Source organism: Besnoitia besnoiti, chromosome VII, assembly GCF_002563875.1.
Source record: "Besnoitia besnoiti strain Bb-Ger1 chromosome VII, whole genome shotgun sequence".
Classification (NCBI taxonomy): domain Eukaryota; phylum Apicomplexa; class Conoidasida; order Eucoccidiorida; family Sarcocystidae; genus Besnoitia; species Besnoitia besnoiti.
Genome location: NC_042362.1, coordinates 1,525,812 through 1,550,194, shown reverse-complemented (window position 1 = coordinate 1,550,194; position 24,383 = coordinate 1,525,812). Strand labels below are relative to the sequence as shown.

The window sequence follows — 24,383 nt, the reverse complement described above, 5'->3', positions numbered from 1 at the left end:
CGATGCGCACTGTTCCCACAGCTCAAATACACGCCACCTGGAATAACTGCAGCCATACCAATCTTCCACGGCTGTTTTTCCGCGCCTCCGTGACTTCAACCTCTCGAATCTTTGCGAGCGAGGCTCCTCCTCCCCAAGCAGCGTCGCCGGGGTTTGCGTAGTGACATCTCTCGCCTCCACTGCTCGTATGCCTCAGCTCCTCCTTCTTTCTAATCGGCTGCCACGCTACTAATCGGCGAGCCACTCTATCGGGTCGTTTGTGCCTCCATCCTTCTCTTTCTTCTTCTTGCACTGGCTCTGCGCATCCTTGTCATTCAGATGCACGCTCTCCAGCGAGCTGTGCGGGTTCGCGCTGTTTCCGCTAGTCCCTTCTGAGTGGGCTTCCGCGTCGCCCTTCGGCCTTGTCTCCTCGCCCTGCCCCGCAGCGACCCCCTCGCCAGCAGGCTCTGCGCCCCCGCAGGCCTCTTCGCCCTTGAGGCGTGCAGCCGTGGAGCCCACGAAGGCCGCGAAACTTTCCACGCCCGCGGAGCCCCAGCGCTTGGTCAGGTCCTTCAGCGACATGCCACGCGCGCAAGCGGCTGCGTCTCCCTCTGCCTCAGCGTCGCCTGCGTCTCCCGACTCGCCTCGATCCGGCGCGACCTCTTCCACGGGGCGAGCGCCGTGAGCAGTCGCATCCGCTCGCGCAGACGCGGAATGGCGTTCCGGTCTGTATGGCGAAAAGTCCCGCGAGTCCTGAGAAGAGAAGGAGGACGAAAGCGACGAGCCAGAGGACGAAGAGTAGAAGGAGCGCCTGCTCTGATCCCGTCGCGCCCCTTCCGCCTGACCCGCCGCCTTCTCGCTGGTTAGCCCGCTCGTTTCCGACGCCTGAGGGCCCTCTGCCGCTGGCGGCGGGGCTCCGGCGTCCTCGCCTCGGCTGCTGCCTCGCCCGCTCTCCACGGCGCCCGGCGCGAGCTTCGCGTCGTCCTTCTTCTTCCTTTTCTCCCCCGCGCCCTTCTCCTCCTCGCCGCCGGGCTTCCGCGACGTGAGCCGGTTCAGCTTGCCGAACCATCTCCTCGTCGTCCCGGTGACCGCTTCCCGCCACCCGTGGCTGTGGTGCTTGCTCTTCTCGGCGTCGGCCGCGAGCCAGGTCGTCCGCTGCGGCTCCTGGCGCCCGCTGCCTGCGGCGCTGTCTCCGCCGCCGGGCTCCCTGACCCAGTCGTCGGAGCCGTCCGCCTGGGCGGTGCTCCAGCGCGCCCCGGCCTGCCCCCCCTCGCCGCCCGCCCCGCCGGGCTCGGCTGTCTCGCGCAGGCGGTTCTGGAAGTCACCCAGCCGCAGCGGGGGGACTTTCGGCGCCGAGGACATGCGGCTCGTCAGCGGCGCCACTTCGCCAGCCAGTGCGGCGTTCTGCACGACCCCCGGCGCCGCGGCCGCCGCAGAGCGCGGAGACAGCGGAGGCGCGAGGTCTTCGTCGACCGAGGGTCGAGGCGACGCCATCTCGCCCACCGCCGCGAAGGCCCCCGCAAGGCTCCCACCGCCCCCCACGGCGCCGGGGACCCCCCGCGAGGCCCCGCCGCGCGGAGACCGCAGGACGCAGCCCGAGAACCGCGGGCCCTGGACGGAGAGCGAAGAGGCTCCCAGCTCGTCCGCCCGCGGGCTCAGCGCGAACTGCCCCTCGAACCTTGGGCTCTGGAGCCCGACCGCAGTGAAGTCGCGCACCCCGGGGTGGTCAATTGCGTAGGAGGCGTCCGCCATGCTGCTGTAGCGAGGTGACGGCGACGCCGGACGCGACGACTCGCCGTCTGGGTGCGGCGTGCGGGGCGACAAGCTGTCGCCCCGGTCGCGGTGGTTGCGAGGACTCAGCGCCGCGCAGACGCGACTCAGCAACGAGGGCGCCTGCTCGCCGCCGCGACAGCTGGAGTTGCTGCGGCTCAGAGGCCCCCGCGGAGACATCCGGCCGTCGCCTCGCGGCGAGGTGAGTCTGTCGACTTCCAGCTGCAGCGACTTCATCTGCTGCACAGTCTGCATGCGCTGCATGCCCTGGTGCATCGCTTGCTGACGCGCGCCCAGCTCCTCGAAGGCGGACTCCGCGTACTTAATCTTGTACTGAATCAGCTGAGCCTGGATCTCGTGGCGCTCGGCCTCACTCCGATCCAGGGCCTGGCGCAGTTTCTCCAAGCTCGGCAAGTGCTGAGTCCACCCACAGAGAAAAAAAAAGGAAAAAACCATGTATACTCCTTGCTCGCGCGCGCGCCGATTCTCCCCTTTCGCAGCGGATGCACACGACGCGCCGACAGAGTCTCTCCATAGGCAGATTCCACGGTAGCATGTCGGAACTACACATCTCGAGACACACGGCACAGTCTGGCGCACGCAGGCTGCGCAGCGCCGCGACCACCGCATCCTGTAGAGATCCCAGGTCAAGATCAACGGGCGACGGCCACCCACCATCACTCCGCGCACGGCTACTGCCATAAATAAAAAAGAACCCGAGAATCGGCGCGTGCAGCAGCACGGACAGGACGACACGTGTTTGCCGCTCCAGGCCATGACAGGGTGCGGAGGACTGTGCGCCGCCGCACACAGGCAGAGGCTGCAAGAGACGTGTTCCCTTACCTCAGCTTCGCAGACGTCTTTCGCTTTCTGGAGCGCCTCGCTGAGCTCCTGCTGCTTGCGGCGCTCGTAGTACAGCTCGCCGACCAGCCCGTCACGCTCAGTCTTCAGTTCGGCCACGGAGGCAGTCAGAGACACCTGCACGCATCACGCCCAGCACGCGCGCCCCTCCGAAAGCAGGCTTGGCACGCCCTCCTGTCCTAGGTATGCATCTATTTTTGACTGCCACCAGGCGTCCGGAGCGATCGTCTGCACGCATGCAGCTGTACGGATGCATGCATGCAGACGCTATGCAAGCGCGTACGCATCCATAGGTATTCAAACGCGATATGCAGGCGTCGCTTACCACCGCAGCGGCCTCCGCGGCGCGGGCCTGCGCCGCGAATTCGCCCGCGGGTCCGTCTCCGCCGGCCTTTCTTTTCTCCCCATCGGTGCCCCCGGCCGCGACCTGAGCGGCAGCCCGCACGGCCGCGTCTGCGCCTGCGGCCTGGCTCTTGAGCTGGTTGACTTGTTGCTTGAGCGCCGCTTGCTGCTGAATGAAGTCTTCGCGTTCGCGCTTCATGTCCTCCTTTTCCTTCGCCAGCTGCTTCTCCACCAAGTGCTTCTCTCTCGAGAGCATCTGCAGTTCGAAGGCCTGCGAGGCCTGCAGTCTGCCGGCTTCCGCCAGGCGCGCCTGGAGGTCGATGGCCTTCTCCACCCAGAGGGCGAGGTCGCCGCGCAGCTTCTTGAACCAAAACTCTGCGTCGTACAGCCGATTCTTCAGCGCCTTGACGTCCGCCTCCTCGTCCACGCCCTCAAACAGCGCCGCCGCGTCCCGCTCGAGGCCGCCGGCTGGCAAAGGGGGGAGCTCTGGGCGCGCCGGCGGAGGAGCCGCAGACGGCGAGGCGGAGGCGAACGTGTCACCGTCGTTTCCTCGGAAGTACGGAGAGGCGAGAGGCGTCGACAGGGCCGGAAAAAGTTCCGTGGCGCCCGAGTAAGTCCGCTGGAGGCTGAACGTGGCGAGGCGCGGCGCCATTGACGCGAAACGAGTCTGCAGAGCCGCTGCGGCGGCGCTGTCGTCGTCTGAATCGAAGCGCGCAGGTAAAGACCCCCGCGTCTCCAACGGGGGCGAAGGCGCCGCCTTCGCAGCGGCCGAGGCCTCCAGCGCGAGCGGAGGCTGCTCGCCAGCCGCGTCTTCCGGGGCTGACAGTGCCGCGGGCGACGACGCCAGCGATGGAACGGGAGGCGGAGGAGGAGACGACCCCGGCGCAGGGCCCGAACCCCCCGGGGTACCTGCCCCGGGGGTCGGTGTCCCCGCGTCGGGTGGGTCCGCAGACGCGGCGGCGGAGGGCGCGGCTGGCGCAGCGTCTGGCGCAGCGGACTCAGGCACCGAGACGGCGGCTGCCGAGTCCGCAGACACAGAGCCCTTTCTCTCCGGAGGTTCGCCGCCCGCGGACGAGTCCGACGGCGACTCTGGTTTCCCAGGCGCCCCTGCGCAAGCTGAATCCTCGCCCGCTGAGACGGCGCTCGACGCCGAAGCTGAAGACGAGGAAGAAGAGATCTTCGCCCCGCTTGCAGCCGGCGAATCGTCCACAGCGTCGCCGGCGAGGGCGGCCGTCTCCGCAACGCCGCCCTCTGCCGAGGGATTCTCGTCTTTCGCTTCAGGCTTCGAGGCGCCAGAGGCCCCAGACGGTGCGTTCTTCTGCCCTTTCCCCATGTTGACGACAGAGAGACCGGGACAAGACACGATGCGCGAGGTGAAAGGAGAGCGGTGAAATGGACGCTCGAGACGAAACGGCGCGAACTGGAGTTCTTCACTGCGGCGGGGCTTCCTGGGCCCTATGAGTTGCGCGTGTCTCTGTCCTGTGAACAGAGAACGGCGACAACCGAAAACGATACGAGAAAGCCAAGAGGGAAAAGGTGGGGGGGCGCCGAACGCAGCGAATGGAGGGGCTTGGGACCCCGATTCACTGACAACGCGGGCGAAGCGGGGTTTGTCCGCGGAGCGGCGACCCGTCTCGGCTTCTCACCGACCACAATGGGGATGCTTTTCCAGACACTGGGCACCCTAGGCGCGATGGCGAGACTCTGGGGAGAAAATCAGTCTCTGAAGGTGTCGAGGCGCTGTCGGGAGCGCACTCCCGCGAAAGAGAGAGTTTGCGACCCCAGACGAAGATGCCCGACGACGGGAGGCAGGCGCACAAGGCACGGCTCCGGTCTCAGAGATGATAACTCCAAGTACGATGCTCCGGACGAATCACTGAAAAGGGAGGTCCAGTGGGACGGAATGCGCTGTCGGCGCCCTTCTACGTCCACTTTGTTTCACTTGAACGCACAGCACGAGAGCGTGAGCGCTGCGCCCGCCTGTGTAAGTTTCGCAGAGTCAAATTTCGGTCGGCGAGCACGCCAGCGCGTGGAATGGCGGGGAAGAAAGCCGACGGCAGACAAAAGGACGACACCTGTGCCAGAGTTGCCTTCTGGGTCCAGAAGCTGCATCGCACTGAAAGAAAACGAGGGACGCAGTTCCTTTGTGCCTATTTCGCGAGAGGAAACCTGAGAGACAGCAGTCGGCTTGGACGCTCGAGGATCGATTCCAAAGCGGGGAAAATTTTTGATAGGGACAGCCCGCGGACGTGGAAGTGCGAACCCTGCACGCGATCGACGGGTGTCGCGGAGTGTGCATTGGAAATGAAAAAAAAGACTGCAGAGCGGAGCAAAAGGCAAACGCGAACGAGCCTGGAAAAGACGGAGGGACAACTCGGCGACTGAAAATGGCGACGAAGCAGGAAGCTACTTTGCCGCTTGAGGGGGTGCTGCCCAGCCGCAGTTGTGCGATCGCCGCTGTTAAACCGCGTCCACGCCGAGGCAATCGGCACACAGATGTGTTCACTTTTCTCCAGTCGGCGCCATGAGCAGATTTCGCTGAGTGGGGTACATACAAAAACCGCGACTGCAGCCTTCGCGAAAAGGCGGAAAAGTCCTGACTGAACGCCGCTTCGCGACACGACGACATCGTTAGAAATGTCCGTGCGGTTGTGTGTAGGTGGTGTGTGCAGCCCAATGGCGGTCATTTTCCTTCGCCGCGTAGGTCTCTGCTCTTTCTGCAGACGCACATCACCACTTGAAGTTGTCCAGAGATTCTGGATTACCGAAGAAAAGGAGGAACGAAACCGCTGCCGTGCATTGCTGCCATAGTGCCGCCCAACATTCCTGCGTCGAAGCCTGTGTAGTGGCGACTGTGCAGGATCATATCCCGAGCTGTGGAAAGTGCTCCGATTCCTCAGTCTGATTGGCGGCTCACAACAGTGATTCCGCTTGAGCACAGTCCCTGGAGGCGGACTTGTGCGCCCGCTGTGCTGGCAACCCCAGAGTGTCGTGCGGACAAGAGTTCGCGATGTGGGCAGCTCGCACACATGCGTCAGAGTGTGCTCAATGCGAATAGCTGAAACACACGTGGAAAAGCGTGCGCAGTGCTCGAGATAGCTTGGCTGAAAAGTCACCTTTTGCCTCTCAGGAGCACCAACACGTGCTAAAAAGAAAAGACTGGATGGCTTCGCGGCGCACAGCTCAGAAATCGCAAAAATCTGTAAGTTTAGCGGATTGCCGCGCTGTCCATGGCAGAACACGTTCGTGGACGCGAAATGGACACAGTTCTACAGAAGATGCCTGCAGGTGGGCCTACACATCACGAGTGGATGGGGGAGTAGCAAGCGCCACGCTCTCGAAACCTAGAAGGCGACAGCCTCGAGGGCAACTCGCCATTGCGAGGACGGCGGCGGACGCCCCGCGGGGCGTCTCGAAACGGGCGGCAGATTCGATAGTCTGACGACGGAAACCGCCTGCAGCGCGCGTCCAGAAGATTACCCGAGGGCTTGAGACTATTCCACAACTCGCGATTCGGTAGCCTTGCTGCAGGCTGGAACTCTAGGTCGACCGCACGTTGATGTCCAGCGCCCACACATACCTAGGCTGGAGCACGCACACGACCCCAAGCGTGGTGACGCCGGCGAGTGCGGTCTGCATCAGCGTCCAGGCCATCCACTGGCGACCGGCATGTGTACTGATGATGATGGAGCTGAGAGAAAGAGCTCCTACCCCCGAAATGAGGAAGGTGACTGTCCCGAGTGTGACGATGGAGGACGTAAACTCACGGACGCGTTCCGCTGCGATGGAAAGGTCATACAACGCAGGGAACAAGTTGTTAGACCGGGTTTCAAAGTGTCCGTCGGTAGAGTTCACGGCTTCGTGCTGGTATTCGTTGGAAGCACTCCTCACGCCGGGGCTTGCACATGTGTCGCAGGAGAGCTTCCTCGCCCACGCACTCACACGCTTCACGGCAACGAAAGGAAAGCGCAAGATTTTCTTAGCTGTGGAGAGGGCCATGCAGGCAAAGCGCGACGCGAGCGGTTGGGTCCCCATCACCTGGGGAGTATCTTCACTCTGTGGTGTTGGGGGCGTCGATGCGCTTCCGCCGTCAGCATTCAGCTCATTCTTTTCAGCAGGTAGCCGCTCACTACCAGCGTGCGGCTGCCATACCGTCGGCACAAAAGAATAGAAGCATTTATTCGTGGTTTGCACTGCTGGTTGATGGTTAGCCGCCTCTTCGCACCGCCAGAGTTCGTCCTCGTTTGCTGCTACAGAGCATTTGCTACTCAGCTCCCGAACGGCGTGACGTATAAGCGCGCCGGCGCGATCCGCGCTCTCTACGGCCCTGATCGCCGTCCAGGCCAAGAGGATGCTCAGAATTCCGGCGCTTACGAGGATTAGCCATACAAGCATCAGTGTGCTGAGTGCCCACGCTGCTGAAATATCTTTGCACCGCCGCTCTGGAAGCGACTCTCGGCGTTCGGAAGCCTCTTTGGCGAACGCAGTCGCCCGTGCGACTTTCGGCGATTGGGTTTTGGTGGCTCCTGAGAGGCGCGGAGGGCCGATCGCCGACGCTGCTTCAGGGTTGGAAGCCCCACTCAACTCTTGAGAACGTACAGAGAAGTGCTGCTCCAATCGCACGCCACCCTCCTCCTCCGCAATGGCAACGCGGGTCGCCTGCGCCAGCCGCGAGCACACCCCCGCTGGAGCGCCCGACACGGTGTCTGTTTTCTGTGAACGAGTTGCCTCAGCCATCGTGATGATCTTCGGCACAGGTAGCAGTGCCGGCGGGGGGGGGGGGGGCTGGAGGGGGTGTTGGCTCTTTACTTCTTCGGCGCACGCCCCCCGAAGAAAGGTCACTCACCACACAGCAACATCGGCGACCGTGACCCGAGCGGAGAAGTGTGGATCTGCTTCACTGGGAAAAACGAGTGCTTGTCAACGACTGGTCACCCATTAGAGAGACAGCCAACAAGGTACGGGATGATAAAAAATGGTCAGGACCTCCGTCAATAGACAAGAAGCGTATACCGCCTCATCCAGCACAACCGGATTTGAGGTGTTCGCGTCCAGCGGATGATGAGGAAAGAACGTTTTGCTCATTGAACCCAGCACAGCTTCCCGTTCTTTCACGCAGTCTTGGTGCTTGCAAGAGACGCCGTTTGACTCATCTGCCGCAGCCGCCGCCGCCTTCTGCTGCCCGCGATGTTTCCACAATGCGGCTTGGGCGCTGTTGCGACGCCATTCGCATCAAGCTGATCCCACCGAGCCGGACTTTATCGTTGGCACGTTGTGACACCACCCGATCCTGAACATCCCAACCACGCTTGTCTACTGCGCGAACAGATACTCACTATATTGGCGAAGCTTCAGCCAGATGTGTTGCCTGCTCGCTAGCTCTTCGCTGAATGCCCATGTGTAGTGTGCGCAGTCCACGGTGGAGCTGCGTAAAGCAGACGGTCCTGTGGAGGGACTTCGGCTCAAGCGGCATCTTCCCCCCTCTTCGATGAATGGAGGTAAACGGGGAGTCTCTCGGGTTGAGCGGCCCATTTCGTTTTGCCGGCAACCTGGGTGGAAAGACACACGGCCCGCTTGTCGACCGCAATCCACGTCGTCACTAGTGCCACGAACTAATGCAGACGACTTCGTGTGTTCTAGGGAAGCGAAGCATCGATGGGCTGTTGTGCCTGGAAGCGCGATCTCCCCAAGGAATCAGAAATAATTTGGTTATAAAATGCCTTCGTTGACTCATGCATATGGCAACGGAGGCTCACGCGAAAAGCTCGACAAATAACCGAGCGCGATAACCGAGTCATGCCATGTCTGTTCCTGTTCCCACGCAGCACAGTTCCTCAACAATCGGCACGTCTGCGACGGTGCTTTGCCAGCCAGCATTTCGTGTGATGATGCGTGAAGCTGCCCTGTAACTTCACTATTACTTTGCCTGAGCGCGCCCAGGAGCCCTGGCTTGAGCACAGCAGCTCCTCAGAGTATTTTCCTGACGTGGCAAACAAGCCTGCAACTACGCGGTGGCCGCGGTGAACCAACCCATTCGAGACTGAAGACACGATTACCAAAATCTAGACGCGACACTGTGAACGGACATGAGCCGATGCCCTCCTTCCTCACAAGCCCCCGCTTCCCCTGACCCCTGTCAAAGTCCTTACACGCGGTCATCAGCCAGTCGGTGCGCGGCTACAAGAAACACATTCGTGTAGTGCGTTCAGCACGAGTATCACCCCCAAATGTGTGATGCGTCGGCTGCGAATATCGACAAGGGGGCCGACTTTCCGCTGCAGTCTCGCGCGTCCTGTGACACTTCAGTGCTTGAAGTGACTTGCCTATCAACGCCAGTCTCCGAGGCGACGCATGTCCGCTGGGAAAAGCTACACGCAGCACGCTGTCGGGCGCCGTGCTAGGCGACAAGTCGCGTTTTCTACAACATTCGGATCAGCTGCATGAGATAAGGGGCCGGGAGAGACCGGCTATGCCAGTTATTAGTGACCGGCTCTCAAGCGTCATCATTCCTTTCAATCTATTTTTCCGAGGCCGCCCTTCCGCCTGCACGTGCTTTGCCGCTCACGCGCGGACGTTGATCATCAATTGCCGTAAGCAGCTGGACGCGCAGTGTTCGCGTTCTGCGCTTTTTCGCAGAACGCGACCCCCGCCTCTCTTCGCTGGAAAGAGAATACAAGCTGTGAGCTACGCCCCCACGAAATGCCCTAAAATCGTCCGAGAGTAACGCAATATCATTCCTGTTGCCAGTGCCTGGGAGTTTACCAAAATTGGCAAGGTTTGTTCGGTCACCCGCCCGAGCCTCCCTGATCGCTGGACATGCATGCTATCCGCTTCACAACACGTCAGTCGTATCTCTGTTGAAACGTGAGTATGCCGTGAGAACGGGAATGGAAAACTGTTAAGCCGCACTTGATGCCTCCTGAAGCCCTTACGGTCTGCGCCTGCAGAATTCTGTCAAACACGCGTCATGAACAGTGTCCGGAGAGATGAAAAACCTATGCAACAGCATTCCCAAAGGTCTCTGCAACTTCACAGCACTCCTAGCAAGCCTGAAGTTCCTGTTTTTCTACAGCCTCGTCGGCGTGTGCGCAATGCCGCTGGGAGACACTGCTCCGCTATGAGCTGCGCTACACACCGCGGAGAGAGTCGCACACGTTTTTCTGCGTTTGACGCCCTGCCTGTTTGCACAGAGGTGCAGTGCAGACAGACTCTTGCATCTGTTGTCGCGTGAGATAAGGAAAATGACACACAATCCTCAGAAATGGAAAGAACACTACAGGTGACGCCCGCTGAAGGACCTCAGCCCTATGCATGCGCACGCATGCAGCGACGGAATGGAAGATGGCGAACAACGATCATGTCTCCGTCGCTTTGGCTTGCTTACAGTCGCTTGCATTTTGCGCGTTGTTTTCACTCAGTTTTGTCTGTTGGGTGGACGCCCCTGCCCGTCTCGATTTTCCGCTCGTTTACTTCCGCTTTCGTGGCGGCCTCCGCGTCCCCAGCCGTTTTTGGTCGTGTGCGCAAAGGCGCGAGGACGGGAGCGAAGAAGACCCTCTCTCTAAGCTCTTCGTCTCTCCTTGTCGCGTTCCCTTCAAAGTTTCCTCGAAGCAAAACGTCCGCGCACTGAGTGGAAGGCTGACTAACCCCGTACGCGGCCATTTGGAAGCGCTCTTCGTGTCGCCGCGCAGGATTTCTCACGCCGCCACCTTTTTTTTCAACTCCATGCAGTTTTCTCGAGATCTCATCGCGCGACCAACGCGTCAGGGGTCACGGCACGTCGATCTCTGCTCCCGCTCACTCGTTTAAGTTTTCTTTTCTTCTGTATCTGTTCTGGTACACAGTGCTGCGCTTCCCGCGCGACACAGCCTGCCTCACTCTGTGCCCATGACGCGTAGGGGATCGGATTTTATACACTCATACATGAATCAAACCTGAAAACTTTTTGCGCTGCGTGCTGCACGTGCCACGGTGCTTCTTTTGCAAGCAGCACCGCGTCATTCCGCGCCGCGCGGAAGCGAGAAGCTCCGCCGAAGCCACTTCCTCTCTCGTACGGCGTAGCTTTCTTTGGCAGACGCATGCAACGATTTCGTCCGCGCGCGGACGTGCCTGGCTGTCAATTTTGAGTGCAAGTCCGCTCGCGTTGATGCTTACGCGCTCCCCGTGCGAGACAGCCGCGTCGTCTCCTGGTTGAAATCGGCAGCCTTCTGTCCGCGTCGGGAACTAAGATGGAAACTTTCCATCGAGAAGGAGGCGCCTGGCCCGTTGAAGGCAGAGAGTTCTTCACTGTCTCGATTCAGGCGCTGAAGAAAGGTACTCCGCATTCTTGCTCGACTGTGTCGTCTCACCGCCGCCTACACGTAGCCGCTGAGCAGCAAACTGAAACGGGGCGGATTCAGTGAAGGACGCAGAAAAGACGCCCGCAGAGAGGAGGACCTTCTGGAGTTTTGCTGGTGCATCGTGAATTAAGGAGGAAGCATCTATGTGTCTCTCGGCCTGCTCCCCGAAGGATACTCGTCAGCATTCTCAAGGGTTTCTTCTCCACAGGGTCGGCGCCCTCCTCTCTGCTTCGTTCAGCTTCACCGTGTTGAGGTTTTTCATCTCTGCGTCACGTGTGGTCGTTCTGCAGAGGGATCACGTCCCTTTGGTTCCACTGCATATTCTTCATTGTTTTCCGCCTTTTCTGTGCGTTCTCTCCCTCATTTCCACTCGCGCTTTGTATGCGCAGAGTGACGATGCTTGAGTCTTCACTCTTGGCTCGTCGCATCTCATCCTCTCTTCTCTTCGCGCGCTCGTGTCTCTCCACTCTGCTGCCTTTGCGGTGGCTTCACATGAACTGAGGCGTCGGGCGCGTTGCTTCTTCTCGTTGTAGTCCCTCTTTCTCTGCACTTCCTTTCCTCTTCGCGCGCTGTTTGCCTTCAGACCCGCCGCAGCCGCAGCCAAATGCGCTGGAAAGCTGCCGCGCCCGGGCTGCCGCGTTCATCGAGGACGTGTTCGCCGACAGACGCCCGTTGCGGCATCGCCAGGCTCTCTCCCTGGTGCGGAAAAGAAGAGAAGAAAACTAAAAGAAATTGGGCCTTTACACTGCCCGCACCAGTCTCTCCGCGTCCCGCGTCCGCCGCGCGTGTGCCTGCTCCTACCGGTTTGTCCAACTGAGATGTGTGCCTGCGTCTGTTTCCATGTGTAGTCCTCTCTTGGTCGTGTTTTGTTCTCTCAGGCGATTGAGGAGTTGGTCTTGGAGGGCCGCGCGCCCGCGCTGCTTGATCTCTTCGTTGCGGAGGTCGACAAGAAGCTCGTCGATATCCACGCGCGCATCTTTGCCAGTCTCTCCACCGACCTCGCGTTCCTCAGCTCCGTTGGCGACGCTTGGCTCGCCTTCCGACGCGCACTGGTGAGGAGGCAGGCGTCTCCACCGCCAACACCTAGCTACAGAGGTTGCACCAGGTCGGGATTCAGCATCTTCGTAAATCCGTAATTTCGCGTCAGCCGAAAAACCGGCGAAGAGACAGCGCGGGAAGCTCGTTCTCCTCGACGATCGGCCGCCGCTGGCGCGGTTCGCGGGCTTGCGGCGCTTTGAAGGCCCTAAATAAAAAGAAAAGTCGCACGGATCGCCAAAAAAGCTGCGTGCCGCGCGGAGAGGCAGCACTCGCGGCGCTGCTGGGAAGGCGCCTTCATGGATGGAGTCGATGCAAGGCTTCACAAAGAGGACGATTCGGAACTGCGCCTCGCGTGCATATGACGCAGAGTCTTTTCGTTGGAAGGCCCTTTCATCGGCGCCGTCGCTTCCCTTCCTCTCCGCGCCTCGCGCGGCTGACCGGACGCTCGTCGCAGGGGTTCAGAGTTCAGGCCGTGAGCGTTTCGAGCGTATTTTCTCAGCGTGTCGAGCCCGTCTGCGACCCGCTGGAGTCTGCGTGGACTGTCTCTCTCTTGCGTGACTCCCCCCCTACTCCCCCCCCTCCCGCCCGCCGCCGAGCGTTTGGCCTGTTTGTAGTCTCGGGTTTTGTGTGTGCGGATGGATGCTTGCGGGCACGTTCTGCAGCACGCCGTTGCGCAGGTTTTTGCGTATATGGAGCGGCACTACGTAGCCTACGCGGCAGAGTCTTCGCTCATCGACGTCGCGGAGGCGCTGTGGCTGAAGCACCAGAAGCAGCTGGGCAGCGCATTCGAAGAGACGCTCGTCCGCGCGCTGCTCACGGCCATCGAACTCCACCGAGCAGGGAACGACGCGTGGGAGAAGGAGCTCTGCACCGTCCTCGGCATGTTCATCTCTCTCGGTGTACGCAGAACGAGTGCAAACGCACGCGCGATACGAAAAAAAGCAGATAAATACATATGTATACATCCACGGATACATATACGTATGCATGCATGTGAGCATGCAATATATGTATGGTCCCGCATGCGGATAGCTACAGGGTAGCCGCTCACCGGCGAATTGCGGCTTCAAGCCCCTGGACGCGGGCAACCGCATCTTTCCATACCTGAGCGTATCCCCCCTTATATATATATCCATATATATATATGTATATATATGTATATGCATATCAATATATATATATATATATGTGCATATATATGTGTATGTGTATGCATGTAGGTGTCCAGGGGTGTGCATGTTTGTTTTTCTGCTGTGCGTGGCGTGTGCGATGTGTTCAGATTTATCAGGACGTGTTTGAGGGGGTGTTTCTGTCGGAGTCTGCGGCGTTTTACGCGCGGGAGAGCGCGGAGTTGGCGGGGTCGCTTTCGATTGAGGCATACAGCAGCCGCGTGGAGCGGCGCTTGCGCGAGGAAGACGCGCGGGCGTCGCTCTTCCTCGCAGAGTCTTCGCGCGACTCGCTGCTGGACGTGCTGAGGCTGCACCTGATTGAGCAGCGCGTCGATGTCCTCTCGGCGGTGGGGAGTCTGCGGCGGCTCACCGAGGCGCGGAAAACTGTCGAGCTGCGGCGGCTCTACAGCCTCTTCAGCCAGATAGACAAGCTCGAGCTCCTCCGCCTCCGCTTTCTCGAAGCGGTGCGCGAGTCGGGCTTCGAGTTGGTTGCCCAGCTGCGCGAGGGCGCGGTCGGTGGGGACGCAGAGGCGAAGAGGGAGAGAGAGGCGAAGGCGCGCGACTTCATTCCGCAGCTTTTTGCCCTCAAAGAAGTCCACGACCTTGCCTGGTTCGAGGCCTTCAGTCGAAACCCGCACTTCAGTCTCGGCATCAAGGTACGCGCACGAAAAACTTTTCGTCTCACGCGACGCGCCTGACACGACGCTCAAGCTCCAGTGCATCGAGAGTTGCGTCGACGGATGTCTCCTCAGGCGGAGAGAGGGGGGATGGGGATCTTCCGCTCGTTGCGCTGCACAGCGAGCTCAATCGCCCGTCTCTCCTTGCTACGCTCTTGTCTTCGAATCGATCCCGGATCTCTTTCTCCTCTCGCTTGTCCTCTTTTCTCACACTATAAATGTGTTTATATATCTCATATATATATATATATATACGCGCTGGCTTACGTGTTGATGCAGGTCATGAGTGTGGAGGCCGCGACAAGGCGGGGATCTGCGCCTGCAGCTTCCACCGTCAGCGATTCACATATTTTTATGTTTTCGTGTACATCTCTGCGCGTGTGTTTTGCTAAACCTGTGGATGTCGCTGTGGGATGTTTCAGGAAGCTTGGGAGAAGTTTTTGAATCAAGATGTCGACGCCATGCGGCAGATCACGCGCCTCCTCGGTAAGCACGCGATGTGACAGGATTTTTCAGCTATTTTCTAGAGGTTTTCTGTAAGCTGGCATCAACTCAAGATGCCCTCTTCTCCCTCGCCTTTCGAGTCTCGCGCTAGGGGTGTCTATTTCTCTGAATTCGTCTTCACTCGACGCATCCGTGGAGTTGCTGCCTGAAGACTCGCTTGCAGACCTTCGCCCTCGTCTTAGGCTACGTGAAATGCGCTCATTTTCACATGGAGTTTTTAAACAAACTGTTGTGGTAGCGTGGCCTCCGCAGCTCTCAGCCTCTTCCGTGCCTGTCGCATTGTCGCACTCTCGCATTCTTTCGGCTCGTCGCCTCTTCCGTCTCTGCCGCGGAAACTCTCTTCGCCTTGAATTCTACGCGAGACTCTTCACGAACTCCAGCTTCCTCTCGACCTCTCCATTCACGGGTCTCTGTGCCTCATTGTAGACCTGCGAAGGGACTGCAAAAGAGACAGCGGCAGCGCAGTCTGAGTTGTATGGAGCTGCATCTGACGTGTGTTTGTTTTCTGCAGCCAAGCAGTGCGACGCGTTTCTGCGGGAGTTCCGCGGCGGAGACAGCGAAGAACTCGAAGAGCAAATGGCCAGGGTGATGGTGGTTTTCCGCTACCTCGACGGCAAGGATTACTTCGAGGTAGGACGAGGGCGCCAGCGGCGCAGGCAGGCGAACACCAGGCAGAAGCAGCCGTGGCAGAGGGACGCTCTGAGATCCCGGCAAATCTCCGGCGTGCGTCGCGGTGTGTCTCTCCTGGATAACGTGGCTCTTGAAGAGAGTGTCTGCGGATTTCCCCCTGCTGCACTTCTTTTTTAGATGTTGAGCGCTAGCGAGGGCACAAAGTGCTTCACAGAAGCGTCTAGCGGAAGGCTAAAGAGATTCCGCGCCTCCATCCGTGTGTACGGACGTCGAGACTCTCAGTCTTTACTTTTTAGAGGCGAACTGCGGCTCGTCGCGCTTCCTTGCGTTGACGGAATTTCTCGTCTTGCTTCTTGCCGCTTCCCACGCGACCGTCCTCCAAGGTTTTTGAATGTCGCGTGCCCGCAGGAGTTCTATCGCACTGATCTGTGCAAGCGTCTGCTCACGCGGAAGTCGGCAAGCGAAGACGCCGAGAAGACCATGGTCGAGAAGCTGAAAGACGGTACGCGTTGCGTGAACGCCGCACTCCGCTTTTCTCGTAGCCACCCTGTCGGTTCCTCGTTTGCGCGTCTGCGTGCGCCTGAGGGCTGCGGCGTCTTTCTCCGCGGCCTACGGCGCGCGAGCCTCGAAGGCCCTCTTCGTTCGCAGCTTCTCCCCGCGGCGAGAGAGAGGGAGAGTGCCGCAGCAGCGTCTTGCAGTTCAGATGCGCAAGTGCATGCATTCTGCGTGCGTGGAAAGCGAGAGTCATCGGACAGGTCGTTCTGCGTGCTGCGGTGCGGCGAATGCGCTTTACAGAATGCGGTCAGCAGTACACCAACAAGCTGGAAAACATGTTTAAGGACGTCCAGCTGTCGCAGCAGACGATGACGGCGTTCAACATGGTGAGGCGAATCACCTTGAAGCGCGGCTTCGTGAGCGTTTGCCAAGGGGCAGGTGTATGGGTAATGAGGCCTCATGCGGTGCCTAGCGTCTGGGATCGACTCGATAGATGGAACGCGGAGCTGCAGCCGCTAACGCAGGCCGCGTGAATGCATGCACACACGGATGCTGAACCCTTCAGGGGCTCGCGTTTTGCTGTGGCGTCTCCACGTTGGCGCGCTGGAGTGGTCTTCTTCTGCAGGACTCAGCCTCGCAGGCCGAAGTCGCCAAGAGCGGCGTGGAGTTCGACGTGGCGATTTGCGCGGCAGGCATGTGGCCGCAGAGCGCGCCGAAGGAGCAGCTGCGGGTTCCGCTGTTCGCCGAAAACCTCCACAAATTGTTTGCCTCCTTCTACACGGCCAAACATCCAGGGCGGAGTCTGTCTTGGATCTCGTCGCTCGGCAGCTGCGAAGTCAAAGCAAACTTCTCGATCAACGTAAGCAGCCTCCCCTCTCGCCTTTGCGCAGCTGCGCCTGCATCGCAGAGCGTGGCGCTTCGTCGCAGCCGAAAGGCAGCAGGTGCGATGAACACGCCGGCACTTTGGGAAGGGGCTAGGGCTGAGTTTTAGCGGATTTTCGTTTGACATTAACACGTTTTCTTGGCCGGCGCACGCTGGCACCCCGCTCTCTTCTGCCGAGTTGTCGTCTCTCAGAGGCGTTTTTTTTCCTGTTTTCAGCGCCCAGCCGAGCCATGGCAGCCCTTTCCCGCCGCAGACACCGACAAGGCGGCCATCGCTCCCTCTTCTCCTTCCTCTTCTTCCTCCTCTTCTCCTTCCTCTACTTCCTCCTCTTCTTCTTCCTCTTCTTCCTCCTCTTCTTCTTCCTCTTCTGCTTCCTCTTCCTGGTCGGACTACGTGTTCAAAGTCTCCGAACCTCAAGCGTGGATTCTGCTTCTCTTCAACTCCCGCGACGTGATGACGGTCGCGGAGATTGCAGAGGCCACTGGAATGAGTGAGTGTGGAGCGAAGGCAAAGCGAGCAGCATAACGGCGCACTCGAAAGAAAGCAAAATGAAATCCGCTGAGGCTGAACTGGACACCTCAGAGGGTCCCCGCGCAGAGAGCGAAAGAGCGGCGGAAGATGCGCAGGGAAAGACGGACGGAAAGTGAAGACTGTAAAACAGAGGCGACGAGATAGGAAGGCGTGGCATATATAGGGCGAGGCCTGAAAGAAGAATAGGAAAGGAGTTAGGGGAAGGAGTTCTTTTCTGCAGAGCAGGTGCATTTTGCCTCTTGGTCGCATTTGCAGTCTGCGCATTCCTGCTGTCTCCTTTCTTGCACGCGCGAATGATGCCTTGCTTGTCTTCCCACAGGCTCCGAAGAGCTGCAGAGACAGATCTTCGCCTTGTACGTAAACAAAGCGACGCGCATTCTGCTTCGCCACAAAACCGAGGTAATTCCTTCGCATGCAGAGGATGCGAAATTCAAATTTCTCGACTTGGGCAGCGTGCAAGAGCTGCGCACTCTGGCGGCTTCGAAGTCCAGGCCGTCGGACCCGTCCAACCTCCGGCTTCCACCTGCATGCGCATTCCGCTACTTAACGCGCATAATGAGTTAATGTATAAATAGGTCCATTTCGTGAATATTCATAAATGCGCACACCCCTATTTTAATCGTGGTCATCGAGAGGCGAGAAAAGGTTTTCCACCTCAGGCGTGACGCAGCGCGCCTGCGCACGTGTGCCTGGCTTCGGCGGTGTGCCGAAATATGCATCTCTGAATTCTGCACATGTAGAGAGTACAGCGTTCTATTCGCGCCTCACGAATCGCGAGAGAGGGCGAGATTCTCTGCGCTTTGTAGTTCCGCGTACAAGCGTCTTCTAGCGTCTGCTGCCGTAGTTCTCTCGTTCTCCCCTTCTTTCTGCCGAACCGTGTAGTGAGGCTTGAGAATTTGTTCGGTTATGAATTGTGGATCTTCGTGTGTGCTGCAGAAGGAAGAGGCTTACTCTGTGAACTTTGATTTCCAGTCAAAGCTCAGGCGCCTCCAGGTGGCGCAGATTCAGCTGACAACGCAGCCGGTAAGTGCCTGATGACTGAGGAGAGGAATACGAGCGTCCGCGCACGCGCACGCCAAGCACGCACGCAGCTGCAGCGATACGTTCATGACGCCAGGTGCACCCAGGTAGAAAAGGATTTGCATAAGCGCAATATTGACACATGCAGTTTCATGTTTGCCCCTTTAAGCGGTTGAAGCGTACGTAAGGCTGGCAGATAAAGAGTATGCTTGTTTGCGCGTCACCGTGTCCATCTCGTTGCGGCCTGCTGAGTCTTCCCGCGCGCTTTGGGACGAAGTAGACACGAGGTTGTTTACGGCGGAGCCGCGAGCGTTTGGTAGTGTCATGTTTCGGTATTTCCACCTCTATGTGTATTTTCACTTTCGTGTGTCAACGGGCGCGTTTTCCCGTGTGTGCGGGTCGGGTTTTTCAGAAGGAAGCGATCGCGAAGGCGGAGGCGCGCGTGGCGCAAGACCGCGACCACCAGATCGACGCGTGCATCGTGCGAATTATGAAGACGAAGAAGGAGCTGCGGCACAGCTTGCTGGTCGCCGAAGTCCTCGCGCAGCTACCCTTCAATTGCGAGCCTGCGACGCTCAAGAAGCGCATCGAGGCCTTGATTCACCGCGAATACCTCACGCGGGACGACGTCGAGCACACGCTGTACAGATACGTCGCTTGAACAAATCGCGGTGGAGCTGGCGGCCAGGGGCCCAGTATGGATAGACGAAGACGGCAGAATTTTCGCGTCTCGAGAGGTCTACGTCGGTAGCCACGTGTGTGTTACTGGGTGTGCGTTCGCCAGCAGAGAAGCACGCACATATGCATATATGAGTATATATATATATATATATGTGTGTGGGGTCACGTGTGTCTATGTAGCCGCATGGAGAGGTCCGAAAGCGATGAGGGAGGCGGCGAAGAGGCAACGCAGGCATGTGAGACGGGGCCAGGTTCTTGTCTGTTTTTTCCGAGGTCATGAACAGTAGAGAGCCGCATCCGTGTCCGTTCCCTGCTGCAGGCGGTGGAAGAAAGAGTGCCTTTCTCGGTAGCTCGTAGGGTCTATCTATATGCGCTCGGCAGATTGGAGAAGAATATTGGGCTTCCCGAGCGAAAGACAACTCCTTCGCTTTCGATGCGCGCGGGTCCCCAGTGGGAACACGCGTGGCATGTTCGCTTTCGTGGGTGCCGAACGCGACTCGTCCTTGGGCGCGCGCCCGAGTGCAGATCTTTTCAAGTTTTCCAAGCGCTTGCTGACGTAGCCAGAGGTCTGCGCAGGCCTCGGAACCTTGCTGGTGGCGGGGCTCCCTCCACCGGGCCTTTCGCTTCACGGTGTGATGTTGCGTTGCGAGAGAGACACCACACGCCAAACAACAGGGAATCACGCAGTAGCGACCAGATGGCGGCACCACGGGAAGGCAGATACGCGAGGCACGCAATCAGAGACGAGAGCATAAAGGAGCAAGCTGAGCCGTTTGAACGGCGCACACTCATGAGTGGAGACCGCAAGTTGCGAAGCAGAGAGAACTGAATCCTTTTGCGACACGGGCAAGCGGGCGAGTGCGTAGCAGCGACTCTTCACCATTGGCTTGGTCGGTACCTCGTTCCTGGTGGGGAGAGTGCGCACAACTGCGACCTGCCGCGCCGAACTGGTGTAAACTCCGTTAGTGTGGCACGAAACACTGAGTCCATTTGTCCTGCCATCCGCAACAGTCTCAGGAGTGTCCCAGCTGCCAGACGGGGCCTCGTCTACACCACGTGAGGTGACTGACGGAAGCTCTGCGTTGCTGTCCCGTAGACTAGTGCTTGTATAGATAATGAAACGTAGAGCTGTTAACCGTGCAGTCCTGGAATTGAGTGAAGGCGCCCGGTCAGCTGGGTGAGCACGGTATGCGCAAGTGGGTGTGCGCGCGAAGGTGTGCTTCGCAAGCACAAGGAAAGGACTCCGGACTCCTGTGTCCAGGGATACGTTGCCTGATGGCAAGAAGGAAGGGAAGATGTTAAGAAAAACGTGGTCGCAATCACTGGTCTTCCACTCAGAGCGCCAGCAAAGGCATACACTTTGATCGTAGCATTCCGACATCTGAGTGTCGGTCTTGCATCGTCTTTTTGTAAGCCGAAAGGCACTATTGCCATTTTTCCCCGGCGTTCCAGAAGTGAACGTACACTCCACTAGCACGCGATTATTTGACCCGAAACACGCAAAAACGTTCCGCAGGCAAGACTATGATGAGCCACTTTCTCATTGTCTGCCACATCCCTCTCATTGGGTGGCGCTCTACGTCTCTACCCTCTCAGGAAGAGTGTCCAGAGAAGACCACTGTGTCTGCCTCTGCATCCCTCCCTACGTTTATGTGGTGAAAAGCGGCTCGGCATGGCAACGTCTGCTAAATTCGCAGTTCAATACATGAAGGAAGATCCTTTCTGGGACACAACCATGGGCGCCGCGGGAGCCTTGTCTGCCATGACGACAGTAGCCGGAGCGGCCATCTGGTGCGTGACAACCGGTTGCTCGACGATGACTGGGATGGCTTCTTCCGTTTTCTTGGAGGGTTTCGGCTCGCGGACTTTTTCGGGGGTGACTTTGATTTTCGCGGCGCACGGCTTGCAGACAGTTTCGATTTTGGTTTCGTAGCACGGGTAAGCCTGCTTGGTGAGCACGTCCTTGTAGCAAGTCTTCGGCTCGGTGTAGGTCTCCACGCCACACTTGCTTTCGTGCTTTGTCTCGGTGCACGCGTACGCCTGCTGGACCTCGACTTTCTTGTAGCACGTTTCGTCCACCTGTACCTCGATTTTTTCGCAGTGCTTCTTCGTGCAGTCGTAGGCCACTTCGACGGGGACTTTCTCGGTGCACATCTTCGTTTCTCGGTGGCATTGTCTCTGCTTGGTGGTCTTGGTGCAGGGGTATTGCTCCTGGACCTTGACGGTTTTGTAGCAGGTGTCTTGATACGGAACGGCTTGCTGGTTGCACTGCGTCTTCATTTCGGTGGCTGGGCAGCTGTAGGGCACTTGAACTGCCACTTGCTTCTCGCAAGTCGCTTGCACCTCCGCGGCGACCTGCTCGCACTGCTCCTTCATTTCCATGACAGGCGGGCACGGATAGGCCACCTGGTAGGGAACCTCCTTGGTGCAAGTCGCTGGAACCTGGACAGGAACTTGCTTGCATTCTTCCTTGTACTCCACCTTGATGCACTCGTACGCTTCCTTCACCTCCACAGTCTCATGGCACGTGTCGTTGACTTCCACTTCCTGGTCTGTGCACTGCTCCTGAACCTCCTTCTTTTCGCACTCGTACTCCTGGACAGCGTCGACCTCGCGGTAGCACGTCTTGCTGACCTGCACTGGGACGGTCTGGCAGTTGGCGGCTTCGGCTTCGCCTGCCTTGTTGAGACGGCGCATTTTGCATTTCTTGTCCTTGCACGGAACGTCCACCACGCACTCTGTCTTGTACTCTGTCTCCGTGCACTCGTACGCCTGCTTCTCCTTGACGTTTTTCGTGCACATCGACGGGACCTTGACGTTGACTTTCTTGCATTTCTGCTTGATTTCTGTCTTCTTGCACTTGTACGACTTCTCCTTCGGCACCATGCGGTGGCATTTGCCCTTGATCTCGACAGGAACCTGCGCGCAGCTCTGTTCCATCTGCGCTTTCGTGCAAGGATACTCTTGCGACTTCATCGCCGTCTTGAAGCAGGTGCTCTGCGGCGCAGCCGACGGCACAGCGACTTGCTTGCACTGCTGCTTGTACTCTGTCTTCGTGCACGGGTATGGAACGGTCTGAAGCTCCTCTCGCTGGCATGTCTTGTCCACAGTCACTGCCACTTCAGTGCAGACCTGCTCCATCTTTGTCTTCTCACACGTGTACGCTTGCTGCTGGTCGACAGATCGCGTGCAAGTGTCGGGGACTTCGACAGGCACCATAGAGCACGTTTCTTTGCCTTCACAGGGGTACTCACGCTGCTGTTTCTCGGTTTTGTAGCAGGTCTCAGTCACATCTCGGCACTGCTTTTCAGTCTTTGTCTTGGGACAGCTGTACGCCTGTTGTTCCGTCACGGTCTTGAAGCAAGTGCTGGGAACGTCGATAGCGACGTTTCTGCAGACTTCCTTCTCCTGGACGATGGGACACGAATACGCCTCCTTGGTAGTGACATCCTTGAAACACGTGCTCTGTACCTTCTTCTCGACTTGTTCGCAAACTTCTTGCTCGACGTGCAAGACCTCCGCTTTCTTGGCTGCTGCAAAGAAATCCTCCGACCGTCGGGCGCCCATACACGACAGAACGGCAGCTAGAGCCAAAAATCCGACTTTGCTCGGGCCCCTCCGGGTGTCCTTCATGATGCTGGTTTTTTTTCGACACAAAAACATGACACGTAACCTGCTTAAAAAAAGAAAGAGGGGAATAGACAAAAAGGAGGGTTGAAAATCGGACATCTGGGTCACGGAACCTTGCGCGGTCTACGAAGAGGAAAACGAGGATGGAGCCCGAAGATATCAAACAGGCTCGATTCGAGAAGTACCTTTGAGTATGAGTTGTGAAGCTGATAGAGAGAGGAACACACTTCAGTTTTCCGCTCTGGGCCAGTTTGAGACCACGCGCGGCGCGGACTGGACTGAAGAGCAGGTGGCGGCGATTCAGCCTCCCTGGGATGCGCCAGCACGGGATACTTAGGCAGATGCCTATCCTCCTGCAAGCATGGGAAGAAAGACCTGACACCACCATGCTAATGTCTAGGACTCTGACCAAGCAGACGAGAGAATACACCGTAGACAGGGAAGCAAGGAGTCTTTTTCTGGGGGAATCTTGGCGAAATCCCATCAGCTCTCGCGGCGACCCTTCTAGGCAACGGCAGATGCAAGGTCCTCGGACAGCAACTCCTCTTTTCCTGTACAGTGTGGCTCCTGAACTGGCGAACGTCTCGCGTCGAATGGTGGCTGTTCGGGATTGCTCTCCTGTCCTCCACTACCGGCAGAGGATTTGTACGCCATCTACACTCGATGCAGCCGAAGCTTTGAATATGCCTGTTAGAACAGCAGCGCAGGGTTGCGTAAGAGATGTCGCACCATTGCTGTGATACTTACTCTCGTGCATCGAGCAAGACTACTCCAATACACGCTGGAGGGTTCCCAGTGTGTCGTAGGCGCCGTGCCACGTGACACGCACACGACCGGCAGTACGCGTTAGCGTGACGTGCTACCGAGGTAGACCGCGCAGACACCGTAGGGGAAGCCTGCTGAAGCAAAGAGGACCCGTACTGTCGACTCCGCACAGGCTACGTGTTCGGAATGCGCCGCCACAAGAGGAGGACGGACGTTTTCGGCCCATCGCCTGATTCGATGAAGCAACTGTGCGGGGGCAGGGCATCATGGAGTTCTTGACCGACCCTCGCGTTCGGGTTTCCGTGTGATGAGCCGATTCCGAGAGGGCTGAAAGGTCTAGTCAACGCGTTGCGTGGGATATCCCTCGTAGCATGTCCTCTGACCACTACAGTGAGCTCCATCTACGGAGGCCAACTCAGCCAGCTGCCAGTCTGCGAGTGCGAACTCCGAAGGGAAGCAAAGACGTCGTACATGCGTAGAGCCAGATTCCGAGTGCCCTGGCGGACTGAACCTTTGCGTGCGCGGCGGCAGGCCAGCATGACTCATTGCTGAAGGGAGCTATCGCAGACTGGGGGGTGTGCGTTCCACTCATCCTGCGTGTCACGTACTGTGCACACCGCACACACCGGGACAGATCTTGCCACGCGCTGGACAAGCGGGCACTTCACGCGTGCGTTACAGATGACGCATGAAGAACGGCTTCAGAAGGTGTCCTGCGACAGCGCAGTCGAGTGACGGGAGCTTGCTTCAGACGCGAGGTGATTGCTCAATAGTGCCTTGAATTGCCTTCGCAATGCTTCCAGCTCATCGGACCGATACATAAGAGGCAGGGAAGGGATAAACACGGAGTCAAGCCTCGTGACTACCCTTCTTGCGTGACCAGACTCGGTCCACTCGCTTACACGCTCTGCATTCTCTGTAGCGAAGGCCGAAACGCTCTCTTACACCAAAGACGTCCGGATTTCCGTCACGAGGCTACCAGGTTTCTACTGACGTGTTCGTCCCGAAGAGAGGCAAGGAAGGACGGGTGGGGGGGGCGGGGGTGCGGGACCGGATTGTATGACGCAGCGGA

At 58.6% G+C, this 24,383-nt stretch overlaps 4 protein-coding genes across 4 annotated transcripts; 1 reads left to right on the top strand and 3 right to left on the bottom strand.

The window, feature by feature from the left end:
- Window positions 1-228: 228 nt before the first annotated feature.
- On the bottom strand, window positions 229-4,285 carry BESB_078130 (uncharacterized protein; the record flags this gene model as incomplete). Its single annotated transcript, XM_029366175.1, has 3 exons — window positions 229-2,166; window positions 2,593-2,727; window positions 2,936-4,285. The coding sequence occupies 3 exons, from the start codon at window positions 4,283-4,285 to the stop codon at window positions 229-231; spliced, it is 3,423 nt and encodes a 1,140-aa protein (XP_029217606.1).
- Window positions 4,286-6,492: 2,207 nt separating this feature from the next.
- On the bottom strand, window positions 6,493-7,689 carry BESB_078120 (uncharacterized protein; the record flags this gene model as incomplete). The annotated part of the gene is made up of 1 exon (XM_029366174.1): window positions 6,493-7,689. The coding sequence occupies one exon, from the start codon at window positions 7,687-7,689 to the stop codon at window positions 6,493-6,495; it is 1,197 nt and encodes a 398-aa protein (XP_029217605.1).
- A 3,488-nt stretch (window positions 7,690-11,177) lies between these two features.
- Window positions 11,178-18,896, top strand: BESB_078110 (cullin family protein; the record flags this gene model as incomplete). The annotated part of the gene is made up of 14 exons (XM_029366173.1): window positions 11,178-11,262; window positions 11,872-11,987; window positions 12,167-12,340; window positions 12,989-13,225; window positions 13,606-14,151; window positions 14,595-14,658; window positions 15,188-15,306; window positions 15,715-15,808; window positions 16,102-16,187; window positions 16,427-16,660; window positions 16,922-17,174; window positions 17,535-17,614; window positions 18,152-18,238; window positions 18,648-18,896. 14 exons carry the CDS (start codon window positions 11,178-11,180, stop codon window positions 18,894-18,896), a joined length of 2,424 nt encoding a protein of 807 aa, XP_029217604.1.
- A 1,718-nt stretch (window positions 18,897-20,614) lies between these two features.
- BESB_078100 (Toxoplasma gondii family D protein) lies at window positions 20,615-22,549 on the bottom strand (the record flags this gene model as incomplete). Its single annotated transcript, XM_029366172.1, has 1 exon — window positions 20,615-22,549. The coding sequence occupies one exon, from the start codon at window positions 22,547-22,549 to the stop codon at window positions 20,615-20,617; it is 1,935 nt and encodes a 644-aa protein (XP_029217603.1).
- Window positions 22,550-24,383: the final 1,834 nt, after the last annotated feature.